Consider the following 16,243-nt stretch of genomic DNA (forward strand, 5'->3'; position numbering starts at 1 on the left):
TGTATTCACTCTGGGAAATGGCTCTCAGAGCTCATTTAAAATAAACAATCATGATGCATAAATGTACAGGGAAGCCTTTGCAGTTATTGCTTGAGAGCCCATTGTGTGTAATGTGTGCTTTGTGATGCAAAAAAGTTGAATTTTAAGTTGACAAGAGGGGGCACACATGGGGAAACTGTATCGGCAGACAAACCTACTTCAAACTCATCATCTGCCCCATGCGGAACTGCTCTCACTCTAACCATGAGCGCTCAGTTTCTCTGAATACTGAAGATGAGCAGATTCATTCACCTCGTACAAAGCCCTCCCGCCTATACCCAACAATACAATTCATTTAGGAAGATTCACCCAAACTCTTTGTCTGATTATCAACACTTTACATTTTCTTTTACAGTATATCCAGCGTAACAGAAGAGCAGGTTTAACCAGGCTTTCATAAGGCATTTAAATAAAATATAAAATCAAAGCTAAAAGTGCTTTATGTCTTCACATCAAACAAGATAACATTTACTGACAATATTTTATTTACACAGGGACAAGACAAATATATATTATCATTCATCACTCACACATATAATTTATTGCTAGGTAGTCTCTATACAAGACAATATAGAAGATAGCAGTCCAGTATTGATCCGCAAGGGCAACATGGATCCAGTGACATTGAACATGAGCCCTATTATGACAATAATTGCAAAAACTTCCTGACAAATCCCTTTGAGTTGTGATCATAGGAATTTTGTACATTTAGGCTACTGATAATCTAATACATGATTGATTAAAATTCATTGTAAGTAGCCTGTCTGGCCAAATACTTGTAACATTGTCTAAACACTGTCTACAAAACACCATCAGGGTAACACACACTAAAATATTAATGATATAATTCTATATTATATATTAATTATAAATGATAATAATAATACAATTATAATAAATAAAAAATAAATCAGTATTTTTTATTTGTACAAAAAAAAAAACAGTTTGACAACATGGAAAAGGAATGTAAAAATCATACAATAAAAACTTTAGTTAACCACCTTCACCCTATAAAAAGGACATTGCATGTACTTTCAAGGTAAAATATATTGTCAAAGTTATGTTTTTTGTTTGTTTTAAATTGTTGATTATAAAATATATAGGTTAATCCTTTTTTTAGTTAATTCTATTTTTAAAACAAATCAAATTTATAGTAAAAGTTGCAATGTCATGTAAAGTTATAATTTCCACTGTTTAAATGGTGGAAGTTAACGAAACAAGTTTTTATTGTAGTATTATTACATTCTTTTTCCGTTCAACATTTTGTACTGTAGAAACGAGAGCTTGTCTTATCACTCCAGTTCAAAAGTCTTTTTTTTAAAAACATGATTTAACATATTGAAGAATATTAACGGTACAAGATCCCTGCCAGTCCGTAAGTGCAGTTGTTGTTGATAAGGTAAATAAATACATATGGATTCATTTAGAAGACGCAAATTGTTGCTTTACTAATCTGGATTTTCAGATCCACAAAGTTTCCATTAGATGGGCTGATGCGTCCAATAACCTTTCCGCGTCCCAGCTCTTTCCCCCGCGGTGATCCCGTTTTGACACCGAGACAAAAACAAAAAGGCAGTATGAATGGTGAAGGAGCGAGCAGGCATGGAGAAAGCAAGAGGAGGCGGTTAGTCTTTGTAGTCAGTGAGGAATGCGGAAACGCTCCTGCTCTGTGTCAAACTGCTCTGAAGGGGGTCAAGGCATATTCAGCCAGCGTGGGAAAGCGAGGAGGAGACCGAGCACACACACACGCTGCATATTCCTGCATAGATGGCAAAAACATAAAGGGGGAAGGACGGCCAAAGCAGATCGATGAAAATCAGTCACTTTTTTATCCACTCCGCTTTCTTGAGGGACTGATCAGACGATCTTTCGCTTGATTTGTTGTTGCAGTGGTGTGGTACTGCTGTGAGATGAGGCTTAGCGCGTGCACCATCCGACTACCTGTGTGGCCCGTTGCGAGGACACTGCACGAGCTGTGATGCGTGTGGAGACGCTGGGAAAGTTACTGAAGTTTCTGAATGACGCGAGACTCTCCGGGCGGAATATAACAAACGGGGTAACTATACCGAGCAGACTCCCATTTACTTGCGTTACTTCTACATTCAGTGCGCGTGTTTGTACACGAGGCTTTGCTTGCACTCTAGATGGATTATTAGAGAAACGCGTTCATGTTGTTTGAGTATGGAAGCTAATGTAGACGCTTTAGGTCAAGCGTTTATTGATATGCACAGCTAAACGATGCAATCAGTAGACAACCACGTGCTCTAGGCTTGTGTGGCACAAAGAAGAGCAGGGACAATCTTGTCATTAGAAAACTCAGTCCATTTATTTTTATTGACAGTAGGCGCATGGGTTAGATTCAAAGCTTGAGTCTATTACAGTCGTTTACTGTACGGAAACGAGTTACATTAGGCATGCATGTGTTGACTCAAAGGTTAGTAGCCTAGTTATTGATCACTTACGTGAAGTTATTCAGAAAATAAATAAATACGAAATTCATACAAAATTAGTTGAATAGACATTTCCTGTGATTAACGTGTTCAACTTCTGAATTAAACGCTATTATGATTATATACATTTTATATATATATATATATATATATATATATATATATATATATATATATATATATATAGGCCTATATAAAATGTATGTATTATTTAAAATTATTTGTACTTAATACATATAGGTCTTTATTTGTGTGGCTTAAAGTGAAAGATGTCAGGGTGGTGTAACTGTTGAAATTGTAAAAATCAAAATTAAAAATTAAAAAAAAGTAAGTTATATTTTAAAGGCCTTTTTTTCTCTTTTTTTTGGTAGTTTTAATTTGTGTTTAAAAGTATAGAATATAAATGTCTGTCAGTGTGGTTTAACCAGCATGCATGAAGCCATTTTGTTGTCATGTGACAAGAAATCTATGAAAACAGGAAATATCACATTGAGGTCCGTGTAGACCCTTATAACTGTGTCAAGGCCATTATTATTATTATAATTTTTTTTTATATAAATAGCCTATATATATATATATATATATATATATATATATATATATATATATATATATATATCTATATATATATATATATAAAACATTTAAACACGTTTTGGTCAGGTCAAATCAAGAAACCCAAATAACTTTTTCATATTTCTAACTTATTTTTATTTCTAATTAATAATAGTTCTTTAAAAAATTAAGTTGTGTGTTCAACCACATGTTCAAGTATTGAAGGTTATTCACGTTTAGAGTCATTAGCTTGAGATGATTTGTATGCGGCAAAACCAACGTAAACACAGGCTGTAATTCTAATAATGTGGCACTTTAACTAGATATTTAAAAGATTTCTCCTTTTTATCATTTGGGACATCAATTGTCATTCACACATATGCTTTATTTTGGTGAACATCAAATGTTAATATATTAACAGGACTTTCCTTGATATTTGTCAGTAAAGGCGGCTAAGCTAGCTTTGTGTATGTTGTATTTATGGTTTAAGCTCCATGTCTGTTATCTTCAGTGCTTAGATATGATTTGATTTAACTTTGATCACTTTGGTGTTTACCTCTGCCTCCTTTTGTGCTCGCGCTCTACAGGCAGTGCACGTGCCAGCGCCGCTCTCCCAATAATGCTTTTGTGAAATATCCGCGCGCTCGTCACATTTCGGGATTCCCCGCAGTACGCAGTACCCGTGAGAAAAAATGGACAAAGAGAGCTTGACCCAACAATATGAGCCGGTGGCTGAGATCGGTGAAGGTGCATACGGAAAGGTGTACAAAGCACGGGATTTGAAGAACGGGGGCCGCTTTGTAGCCCTAAAAAGAGTTCGGGTGCAGACCGAGGAAGAGGGAATGCCGCTGTCAACCATCCGCGAGGTGGCGGTGCTGAGGCAGCTGGAGTCCTTTGAGCATCCCAATGTGGTCAGGTAAAAAAAAAAATTGGGGGGGAATGGTGGTGCTTTTGATGAGGGATGCATGATAACAAGTCTGCTTTGGTTTGATTTTAGATGATGACATACTTCCTTATGTTGTATGTATTTCCTGCAAAGGTGTAGGTTTGTTTGAAAGTAGATAACCTTGATATTATATTATTTTAAAACATGATTAAAGGAGCGAGGAAGAAGATGTTGCACATTCAAAATGTTTTTATTAAGAAAAGCCTGGTGCTGCAATGGAAATAACTTTATTCCTCATATTACAAGTTTCATTTCCTGCATATTTCTGTGGCCCACAATATGAAATATGACTGCTGACATATACTTTTCTTGATATCAGAGGATATTATACTCAAAATCCTGTCCCTACCAGTTGTTAAAAAACTTTGTTTCAGTACGTTAAGTGCTACTGGTCCCTCTAGTCAGCTGGGGAGGTCTGGTCCATAATACTGAGTGATCTCTAGTGTGTACGCTTCCTAAGTTGTTTGGGTAAAATTGCCCACAAGTTGGTTCAGACATAGCCTATATCATGCCTATGATTTCCTGTCACGTCATTTTGCACTCATCGACCCTTGTTCAAGGGAGATCCCCTAAGAACTTCAAGAAAACCGAGACACTTCTTTCCATTTGAAGATGGCTGCATAAATTTGGTGGATTCGCGTCCGTCAGCTACTTTTCTTGCAGAGCGTTATGCCCACTCGGTTTTTAGTTGCTGAAATAGCTCAAGTGCGGAGAGCATGCTATTAAATTTGAATTTTGAGAAAATATTATGTAAATGTAGTGTTATTTTAATTTGAGCCCTTTACTGCATTCCTGTTGCTATATTTGTATCAGCATTGGCCCCTGATGTAAACTTGTCTGCCAGTCACTAGCCATAATGATAAAATGAGTCATCTTTCCTAGGTATAAAAGCAGAGCATATCTGCAAAATTATCTAGTGAACCAAACCACTGTGTCTTCTCTCTTTGCATTTAAGATGAGGATGTCTTCAAGGAACAGCTATTCGGCTTCGATTGTTTTGATAATTAGAGTGCCAAATGCAAATTGTACCATTGACACATGCACCGCTCTGAGAATTTACCTTGTGCAGATGTGAAACCATTGATGTACAAATATCTGTAAGCAATCGGCTGTCTTTTTCAACTGTGAATAGAAGTATTTTAATTACTTATCGTCTGATGACTGAACTCACGTCATAGGCTTTAACCTTACTGTTGTGCACTAAAAGCTGCTAAACATGTATACTTTAGTCTTTTGGCTAGACCAGACAAATTTTGCTGGTTTGCAAAAAAATTCAAGCTGCGTGAACTCTACAGGTTTGTCAAAGACCTGATGATCATGTTCTCCAGCATGATTTGAAATGGTACAAAGAGCATTCTGAGCTTCAATAGAAGAACATGATCAGTGTCCTGATAAGTGACCTAGAAATAGTGCATAATCTGAAATATTTCTCATTCGTTATACATCAAAAGCTTTTTTTTTAATCTTCCAACTTTTTAAATTCTTTTATTGGGGTTCCAGACTTTTGGACCCCAATGTTTTAAGTATATGTGGGATCTATAGAACAGATTTTTTTTGTAGAGTGCAAGGCATGAAAGCGAATGAAAGAAAATAGTTTTAAATGAAACATTAAACAGTATTAAGAGATGTAGGGGCCTGAGAATCCTATAGGGCTGTGTGTTTGGAATGCTGTGAAAGTGCAGGCAACTTCTCAGTGCTTATAATGAGAATATTATTCATGCCATATGTTTTGCTGGTTAAGAGGCTTCATTGTGGAGGCACAATCTGGATTCCAGCAGAAGCGTTTCCTGGAGAGGTTCAGTTTATGATGTCATGGGATCGAGTAACATTACCATGAAAGATTCTTTTTGTAGATTACAGATATTTGACTTTGTCTTAAAAGTCTGGGATAATTCATTATCTTTGCAAGCGACATCAGGCAATTTGAGAATTTCTCCCCTTCTGTCAAATATCTTATCTTGTGATAGGGCATGCATATGTGTCCTTGAAGAACAAATAGGAGTTTTAAGTTTTTGGCCATCTTGCATTGAGATGATGCTATGCTGACAGGTCATGCCAATGTTATTTTGAGGACAGCTTTTAATGAAAGCATTCTTGATTATGCCTTTCCCTTGTTTAGGTTGTTTGACGTATGCACAGTTTCCAGGACTGACCGGGAAACCAAACTAACTTTGGTCTTTGAGCACGTGGACCAAGATTTAACCACATATTTGGAGAAAGCACCTGATCCAGGAGTGCCACCTGAAACCATAAAGGTACCATCACACCAGCAAATTAGACTCAGTATTGACAATCAGGCTAAGAAACAGTAACCTGATGCATTCAGTCGAGAACTTTTATTGTTTAAGGTCACCATCAACAAATCAAAACAAACCCTTTTTGCTGTTAAAGGCACATATTCAATGTAAATCCTGGTCTTACTGTGCACGATTCATAATTGTGTTCATAATTATTGTGTTTTATAATATTTTAATTAAAATAAAAAATTTGCTCTGCCTCTTAAACGACTTTCCGTGTTTGCTGACGTCATGAATTAACTCCATTCCAACCAAAATATCTTAACTGTTACGGATAAAACAAGATCTTTTCTTAAATTTTACTAGTTGAATATCCAGTTTTATCTTAAATAAGTCAGGGTAAAGAATTGTGCATAACAGTTTACAATGACCTTAAACTTTAACTGAAAAGAATGAACTGATACTACAAAGTGAGGGAAAATTTAAAAAATTGAAAACCTACATTAGAAATTTGTGTTACAGGTAAGCATGTTTTATGGATGCTTAATTGAAGCAGAATTTCATTTCCATGTTCCATATAATTTTTCAGTAGGTATTCTTATGTTAAAAATGAAAATAATAAGGATTTTTTTTTATTTGTACTTTGAGACCCTGAGCAAAAAAATGTTTTGGTCTTCTAAGTCAGCAGATGAAGGATGAAGCTCCCTCGGATCACACAGGCCTGTCCTTTTGATGGGCAGTGCATGTGGTGGATGGGTTTCTAATTAAAGGACTGGGTGCCTATGTGCCTCTATTTTCATTCAGCTCTGGCTTTCACCAAAGATTGGCCAGAGGAATGTTGCTTCAGTATATATGTGTGTGTGTGTGTGTGTCTGTGCATGCGAAGGGTTTGTGTATGTTAGTGGCCTCCCTCTCAGCCTTTCATTAGAATGAACCTGTGGACTGCAAAGGGCTTCCTTAAGGGGCAATAAGTAATTCAGGCCAGATATCATTTTTATAAGTCTAGAAATAAGCCTGTTGTATGTCCCGTATCGGTATCCTCTTACGTTCATCCAGAAAGCTTTGAGCGGAAATGTTGGATTTTTTTCGTCCAGATCATCTACTTTGCCGTAATCTATTTTGACTTTTCCCACATGGTAGTCTTTCAAATCCATTTATCATATTTCGCTACCTCTCCCCCTAGGACATCTTACATTGAGTGCTGGAAAAAAACCATATCTCTCTCTTTGTCACTTGTGCCAAATTAAAATGGAATCAGAAGCTAAGAAACATTTGAAAAGTTAAAAAGTGACACCTAAGCAGTTTCCTCTGCAAGTTTTGTGTATCATTAAGGAAGGATTGTGTATCGAGAGGGACTTTTGAACATAACGCAGTCTTGGTTTGAATCTCTGTTTGAGATAAATATGTGGTTTCTTTGCATTTTCCCCAGTGATTGTCTGTTAGACCTAAAAGACTTAATTTAAAGGATGACAGTAATGACTTTTACATTGTTACTAAAAAAAATATTTTAAATTCTGTTCTTTTGAGTTTTCTATTGAAAGAATCCAAGAATCAAGTTTTCAGAATGAAGAAAGAAAGAAGAAAAAGAAAAGAAAAGAAAATGTTAAGCAGCACAATTGTATAACAAGATGAGATGAGAATAAGATTTGTTTTTGTTTTGTTTTGTTTTACATCAAATCAGCGTATTAGGATGATTCCTGAAGGATCATGTGACACAGAAGACTGGAGTATGGCTCCTGAAAATTCAGCTTTGCCCTCACAAAAATAATTAAAATTTTAAAATATATTCAAATAGAAAAAAAGTTAAATATTTCACAATATTACTCAAATAAATTTATCAATATCAAATAAATTTATAAATTTGTGTGCAATATTTAGGGCTTCCTTCTGATCTATTTATCAGAAAAAAAACAACCCATCAGAAAAAAAATATCCCCCGGGTGATGCTACACCAACCACAAACAGAGCATATAAAATACCAAAAAATAAAAATATTTTTTATTAAGTAAAATACTGCAACATGACAATTCGAACAACAATAAAATCAGAAATGGACTTTAACTTTAGCTTAATAGAGACTGTCTGGGTTTCGTGATCCTGATTCACATGCCTTTATCCATGCAGGACCTTTCAGAAAGTCAGCACGCATGACAGTGTAAGATTAATACACAATGTTTTTGCTCAAAGCTTACTCTACTGTGACCTAATGCAGATATTGTATATAATAAACTGATGCGTTAATGTATTATGAGACAAAACGCAGAACTGTCACCGTAATGTGGGAATTATGATCACGAAGTATTGACTGCTGGATCGTCTTTTCTGTGAGTCAAGAAATTATGGTTGTATTCTATTGAAAGAAATATGAGGTAAATGTGTGAATACATAATGTGCACACTTTTGGAGTAAAAGTTTGAATGTTGTGTAGCGAAGCATTGATCAAAAATAAATGGAAGCAAATGCAATTGAATATGTAGCCTACAGGTTTGTCACATTATTCTATTCAAAATATAATCAACTCCCGATTGATTTTGCATTCCTGGCAGAAATATTCTGTCATTGTCATTGTAACCAAGTATAAATAGTGGTTAAATATCGAAACTAATCTCAAGATCAGAATATTTATTGTAAAAGTTTTTCTTGAACAGCTGCCAAAGGTAATCTATATGTTCATCTTTGATATTTGATATATTTTCAAGAAAATATATATAAAAAAATATATATATATATATATATATATATATATATAAATAAATAAAACATCCCCTCTCTGGTTAGCTCACAAATCACACCCCATTATGTTGCATGATATACCGGTACTGAAAAGGTAACGTGGTACCCTGCTTTTAAAACGGTACGATTCCACATTTTACTAGTAGGCCTACCTGTAGCCTACTCTATGAATGCGTTTTAATAGGAGCCGTATTTCCTGAGTTGTGTCGACCTGCTGCAGCAGCGCAGTGTGTGTACAGCTCTGCTTGAGCCCATAGAATGCACACTGGCCGTGCCAAACTCTATATATCCACGCAGCATAGACATTTTAAGAGTGAACAAAAAACATGCATGATTGGGAAAATAAAGCGTGTGACGTGCTTGATATTAAAATTAGTTAAGTGCAGTACTCAGGCTTTCACACAGCTGAAGCACGATCACTAAAAGCAGCCTCTCTCACAGACAGCACGTGATTGTGAATTCTGAGAGTCAGAATTACACTGTAGTTAAATCACGTTTACATATGCATTTATAGCATTTAAAACAGCATTAGCGCCATCAAATACGCCGTCCTGATAACAGAAAACACAAAAAAAAAACGCAAATAAAAAAAAAAAAACGCTGTATTTAAGCATGCTTTATTTACGGCGTTTTCCTTGTAGTATAATAAGCCATACCCGCTGATTTCCACAGCCAGTAAGTTTGAATTGCTCTCACCCTATCAATGATGAACAGAACCAGACCAGACTAATTCACCACAAATCATTTTAGAAGTAAAAGTGCCTGTGAACTGTTCGGAAATATTTATGTACAAAGTAACTTTTTGTATATTTTCATATCTACTAACATTTGAGCATATGCCGATTCCACGTCTTTATCATACTTTAATGTAACTATTAAAATTACATTGACAGCATTTTAGCATACCAACCCCATTGTATATATAGCCTATCATTTATTGCACAAATACCTTTTACATACAGGTACATAAATAACAGGACATTATATTAGCTTTGAGTAATTTAATTTCCAAAACAAGAATACATTAAAAGCAAACGCAAACCAAAGAAAGAGAAAAAGCAAAACATCTACAAAAGAAGTAGGAAACAATCCTTAACCTTTTTGTTAGTGTTTGACCCGCCACGACCATTGGTTCAAGTCCTACGGTGACACATTGCTGCCACACGCATATAATTTTTTTCCGCTAAATTATGTCGTAATAATGAGATGTTATATTGTTAAAACAACATATTTTCTCATAATAACTAGACGTTACATCGTTAAAACGTTACGTTTTTCCCATTATAGAATATAGTGAAATTATGTGAGCAAGCTAAGCGATTGTCCGCGCTGCTGTCACCATAGTCCTGATGAGGATAATAGAAATACACTATTTTAAATGTATTTTAATGAAATGGTTTTTATTGTAGCGGCATGTTAATCAGGATTAATCTCCAATCTGTCTACAATATAATGCTATCCAATAATTTCACTCAGACCCAGAGAAAAATGCATCCTTTACGCAAACTACAATCAGTACATCATAAACTTTTTCAAAACTCAAACTAAATTCACCTTACTACAATACCAAAAAAAAAAATCCAGCCAAAGTTTCATGAGTCATTGCGCTTCAACGGTCAAATATGCACACATTACGTTAAAATGCCCATCTTGTCTTGTGACCTAAGTGAACATAAACAGATAAGATAGAAAATGTGTGTATCAATAAATTGGATTCTTGCAGCTCTCAGTAGCTGCTGTCTGTATCAAGCAACATGAGTTTCATGTGTAATCAAATAACAAAAGAAACAGAAAATCACTCACTAATCTTGACTAACTTTAGAAGCTTTAATAAGGATCAATGTATATTTAATTCATAAAGTTAAGTCTATGCAGTGCCTTATTTTTGCATTTTGATTACTTTATTCATTTTGCTTGAGTGCTACTATTTAATAGACCTACTGTACCTAAAAATTTATTAAATATAAATTAATAGCCATTTATACTTAATTTATGCAATACACACTCTTCCAGAGTCTGAATATTTTAACCAAAGAGCTCTTGAATATGCATTAGTGACACTTCATTCTGTCAGGCCACACAGACATCAGATAACAGACATCAGTTGCAGACCGTGTAGCCCTCCCAAAGATGCCCAGCAACCTTATTCACCACCCTCCTAAGGACACCAGATTGCAGAGGTCCCAGCCTCCACCCCATTCCAGCCTCCAAACTGCCCACTTCTGCCCCATTTCAGACCCACCGCATGCTAATTGATGCGAGAGGCCCCGGGAATCAAATGAGCTGGAAGGAGATCAAGCGGCTGGCCCTGCGTTGGGGAGTGCGGCTAGGCTCTCCGGCCCCGCGCCTTCCCGAGGCCTGTCTCTGGTCCATAAAGGAGAGCCTAATGAAGCATGGGGAAGGAATTACACTAATGCTAACTGGCAGATGTCCTGCATTGTGCCAGGGTACAATAAACAATATGGCTGCCTCTCATGAATTAGCATAAGAAAGGGGGTGCCTTCTGGAAGCTCTGTTTTGACTGCTGTTTTTGTTCTTTCTTCCACTCTCTCCTCTGCTTTATTTCCGCCCTTTTTCCAAGAAGAGGTTCTTTAAGACAGGTGCTATCAAATCTTTCCTTTCTTTCTAGTCTGAATGCCTCCCAGCAAAGCCTTGTTATTTCAGGTTGGTACTGTTGGTTTAATTTGAGGCATTTATGTTTTGATTATAAATTACGTTGCCTCTGTTGTGTGAATTGCATGTTAGAACAAAGAACTGTCTTTAAAGAATCATTCAGATTCCACCTGTTAGGCTACTCCTTTTGAGATTACAATGTGAGATTGTATGACAGGTATATCAAGATGAGATTTTCCACTAAACTAAAGTGCTTTACAGAGTATCACTTAAGCAGATCACTTATAACTGAAATAATATTTAACACTTAAATTACTGTTAATAAATAGGAGGTATCTATACCCACAGAATTCTCTAGAATTCGAAAGTTGTTCATTTGTAAATGAAGCAACACTTTCTGTTTATACATTGAAAATTGGGGATAATTATGCATTATCAGTTAAAGGTTTGGGGTTGATAAGATTTTTTACAATTTAAAATAACGGTTTTCTATTGAAACATATTTTAAAAAGTAATTAATTTTTAGCAGCCATTACTCCAGTCTCCAGTATCACATGATCCTTCAGAAATAATCCTAATATGCTAATTTGGTGCTCAAGAAACATTTCTTATCAATGTTGAAAACCTTTAATATTATGCTTAAAATTTTGTATGATGAATAGAAAGTTTAAAAGAACAACATTTATTTGAAATAGAAATCTTTTGTAAATTTTTAATGTCTTTACTGTCACTTTCGACTGATTTAATACATCCTTTCTGAATAAAGGTAGTCATTTATTTAAAACAATCTTACCCCAAACTTTTGAATGGAAATATTTATTATAAAATATTATATTCAGCAACCAATTTACACATTTAAACGACACAATCTGCAGATTTTCCTCTAGAAACACCACTGAAAATGAACACAGACTCTGTTTGTCATGATAATTAGATACATAACACGTACATAAAAGGTACACAAGCTACTTAAAATGTGTTTAGAGGAGTTGGGAGGAGGTGATTATCCTCGGGTCACTCTTCTGAGGCAGTTGTGTACCTTTCCCTTTCTTTTCACCTTTGTTTTAAGGCAAAAGTGGGCCAACCGTGGGCTATTTTAGGCTAAGACAGAGAAGGTGGTAGGGGGTGATGCCGTTTTAGGAGCTCTGAGAATAACTGCCTGTGCCTGAAGGTCTGAGAGGTCATGGCTGGATGGGCATTCAGAAAAGCACCTTGTTTATGCTGGCTGCCTGACTCTAACACACACGCGTTCCCTAGTGCAGGCCCCCAGTTCGCACATTGTGAGGACCTCCATCCCCTTCCCCTCGCCTGGTCTGACTCGCGCCGCTTGCTGTTTTCTGCTTGAGTGTGCACCCCATTGTTTCAGTGGTTTTAATCACTCACCAGCTGGTCGGGGAATGAACAGTGCTGCCGGCTAAGATCCATGTCACTTGTGAGGTCTTGGCAGCGGGTTTCTCAGGGGTAGGCTGCCACCGCTTGATACCTCTTCTTTTTGAACAAGTCAAGCAGCAACTGTGAGCAAATGCTCCCCTGACCCGATGACTTTTTTTTTATCCCCTCTTTACAGATTGCCCTATTTGTTTTTTTCTTATCTATTTGCCAGTTAAACCTTCTACAGTCATTATCGTCAATTTCTACCAAAGGAAATGACAGTTAGGTTGCCCCCACCTCCCCCCTACCCTCTCAATTTTCTTTCAATTTTTTTTTTTTTTTTTTTTTTTTGCTTGTTTGTTTTGAGTTTCAGTATCATGGTCTGATTTCATATTGGCCCATAGGCAGAACGAGACAATTCACAATTAGCTGTGATCCCGGGACAGCTGCAGGGAAGCAGAGGCCCTACAGGGATGGAACCTTAAGGCTGTATGTCTTTCCTGCTCTGCCGTCATGTCGGTTATCAACATCTGCCATACTTTAGGTTTAAAGGCACATGCACACTGTTTCCCTCCCCACACCCACACATATATATGTGACCATGGACAACAAAACCAGTCATAAGGGTCAATTTTATTAAATTGAGGTTTAAACATCCCTTGAAAGCTGAATAAATAAGCTTTCCATTGATGTATGGTTTTTTGTGATCGGACAATATTTGGCCGAGATACAACTATTTGAAAATCTGGAATCTGAGGGTGCAAAAAAAATACTGACCAAATCCCCTTTGAAGTTTTCCAAATGAATTCTTAGCAATGCATATTACTAATCAAAAATTAAGTTTTTAAATATATATTTTACGGTAGGAAATTTACAAAATATCTTCATGGAACATGATCTTTACTTAATATCCTAATGATTTTTTTACGTAAAAGAAAAATCAATCATTTTAACCCATACAATGTTTTTTTTGGCTATTGCTAAAAATATACCCCAGCGACTGAAGGTTTTGTGGTCCAGGGTCACATATGTATATGTATGTGTGTGTGTATCTTGATATTAGTCCTTTTCAGTGTTTTTTTGAATCCACTTCAGGTTATTAAAAGATATTTGGAATGACTCTGGTCTTCTGGCCTTGTTTTGGCAGGATATGATGTACCAGCTGCTGCAGGGTCTGGATTTCCTCCACTCTCACCGTGTAGTTCATAGAGATCTTAAGCCTCAAAACATTCTAGTCACCAGTGGAGGACAGATCAAGCTGGCTGATTTTGGTCTGGCTCGGATCTACAGCTTTCAGATGGCTCTTACTTCCGTGGTGAGTAATGGGGTTGCACAAGTGTCTGAAGCTATTTTTTTTTTTTTTTTTCATATGATGTCATAAAAATGCCACACACACACAGGTGACACATGTCAAACATTTCCCTTTGTAGCCTGAAGTACAGTACATGTATTTAATGTATTTGATGTTGTCTTGGTCCCTGGAGACAAATATGGGTGATGTCCAATCAAATATAGCACTGAAAGATCAGACATGTGCCTGAAAACGAGCGCATAATGTGTAAAATGAAACCTGCAGAGGCTGTCCCATGTCTTTTGCCTCACAAAGTGGCCTAAGCTGTGATGAAATGGACGCCAACATTTGATATCAAATTCTCCTGAGGATTTCAAAAGATAGCGCACAGACTTTAAACGGACATTGTGTGTTTTCTTTTCTTTGAGAAAGTGTAGGTTAAGTCAGCAGCTTTTTTGTGCATATTTTACATGGCTGATTTATTATATTTTTTAATTTAGTTAAGATGTCAAGATGCAAATATTGAATTTATCATATCTTATTACAGTTGTTACCATGGTCCATATCACATACACAAAGGAGTGCAAGAGCATGCTACATTAACCCACTTTTTTACATCTCATTCAGTTTGCAGAATCTGAATGACTGCCAGTAGCTTTTGTCAGTTGTGTGGTTTCGGTGGTTTTGGCTGCTGTGCAAAAAAACGTTGTTTCAGTTCTTTAATAAGGGGCTGCTGGGTGTTAAGTTGTTGGGCGGTAGAGTCTCTGTGAGTTCACCTGGGAATCTACCACTAGAAAATATCCCCTGTTTTACCCCACCCCACACATACTGAGAAACAAAACAAAAAAAAACGGGCGATAGATAAGGCAGGGGGTTGCTTACAGTGAGCATGGACTCTCTGGCTCTCCTGATTAATGCGCCTGTGCCTGGAATCCCCCTATCACCCGCCCTTCAAGCAGCTAAAAAAATCCATTTCCTCTCTCACTCTTGACAGTTACAGGAATGTCGTTATTGTGTATGCAAAAGCAAACGTGCTGTTATGGATTTTGGCTCCTCATTCTATGACAACACTCAGTGTTAGCTACTAGTTTGCAATGCTGACATAAACTGTACATTCAAAGACTTGAGGAGTGCTGAATGGACCAGCTGGCTGAGTCATAACTGCCCACCAGAATGCTTGCAGAATTACGATGATTCAAAACAGACTACCATTCTCAATGCAAAGAGGTTGAATCAGACAGTTTGTATGAAGTAAATGATATCTGTTTTGCATAAAGCATAAAGAAATATCCCCTTTGGGGTTTTTCTGTGCAGTGTTTGGTGGTACTAACCTAATTTTATTATAAGTATTTTTTCATAACATGTATGTGATTAAGCCTTTACTGTAAGCATATTTACTTATATACTTTTCAGCATTGTTGTTAAAGATGTTAATAGGGACTACAAAACTCAGCTTTACTGGCTTTCCACTCTGTTCCCGCCTTGTAGATGAGAAAAACCAAGCAACCAAGGGCTGAATGGACCACCCATGGGGTGCACAGAGAGGTGGAGATTAGACTGACCCTACAAATCTCATGGGTCCAGACCATTGTTGATCATTAGAATGACTCTGGTTCTCTTGGTGGCTTTTGTCCACCTCTGATTGACAGCCTAAAGCACAGACACAAGACACAGTAACTTTTATTTTTTCCTTTTTGAATGAATTAGATGCCTTTTTTTCCAACCCAGGTTCATTGGATGAATGTTGCTTCTTGCACATTTTCGTGACACTTTTTCAGAGTGAAATGTCCAGGGTGTGGCATTAAATGCATGTTCAGTTTTATCTGAAGCAGATGAACGTCAATCCTGCAAAGTTTTATTACAGTGTTTGAAAATTAAATGTCCGGTGAGTGGAGCCAAACGTTTAATTCTCTAATGTGTTTGAAAATAATGGATGACCTACACTAAACCCTACTTTAAACTTAAAGGGATACTCCACCCCAAAATGAAATTTTGTCATTAATCACTT

General features: G+C 36.6%; 1 protein-coding gene across 1 annotated transcript in view; it reads left to right on the plus strand.

Annotated features, from left to right (window-relative positions):
- The first annotated feature begins 1,301 nt into the window (after window positions 1-1,301).
- The window catches only part of LOC109111769 (cyclin-dependent kinase 6-like), a 34,279-nt gene continuing 19,337 nt past the window's right edge, over window positions 1,302-16,243 (plus strand). The window contains exons 1-4 of the mRNA XM_042776961.1: window positions 1,302-2,095; window positions 3,632-3,960; window positions 6,110-6,245; window positions 14,092-14,259. Of these exons, the coding sequence (XP_042632895.1) occupies window positions 3,737-3,960; window positions 6,110-6,245; window positions 14,092-14,259 (528 nt within the window). The 5' untranslated portion in view covers window positions 1,302-2,095; window positions 3,632-3,736. The remainder of the gene's footprint in view (window positions 2,096-3,631; window positions 3,961-6,109; window positions 6,246-14,091; window positions 14,260-16,243) is intronic.

The sequence above is a fragment of the Cyprinus carpio genome, chromosome A19, assembly GCF_018340385.1.
Source record: "Cyprinus carpio isolate SPL01 chromosome A19, ASM1834038v1, whole genome shotgun sequence".
NCBI lineage: Eukaryota > Metazoa > Chordata > Actinopteri > Cypriniformes > Cyprinidae > Cyprinus > Cyprinus carpio.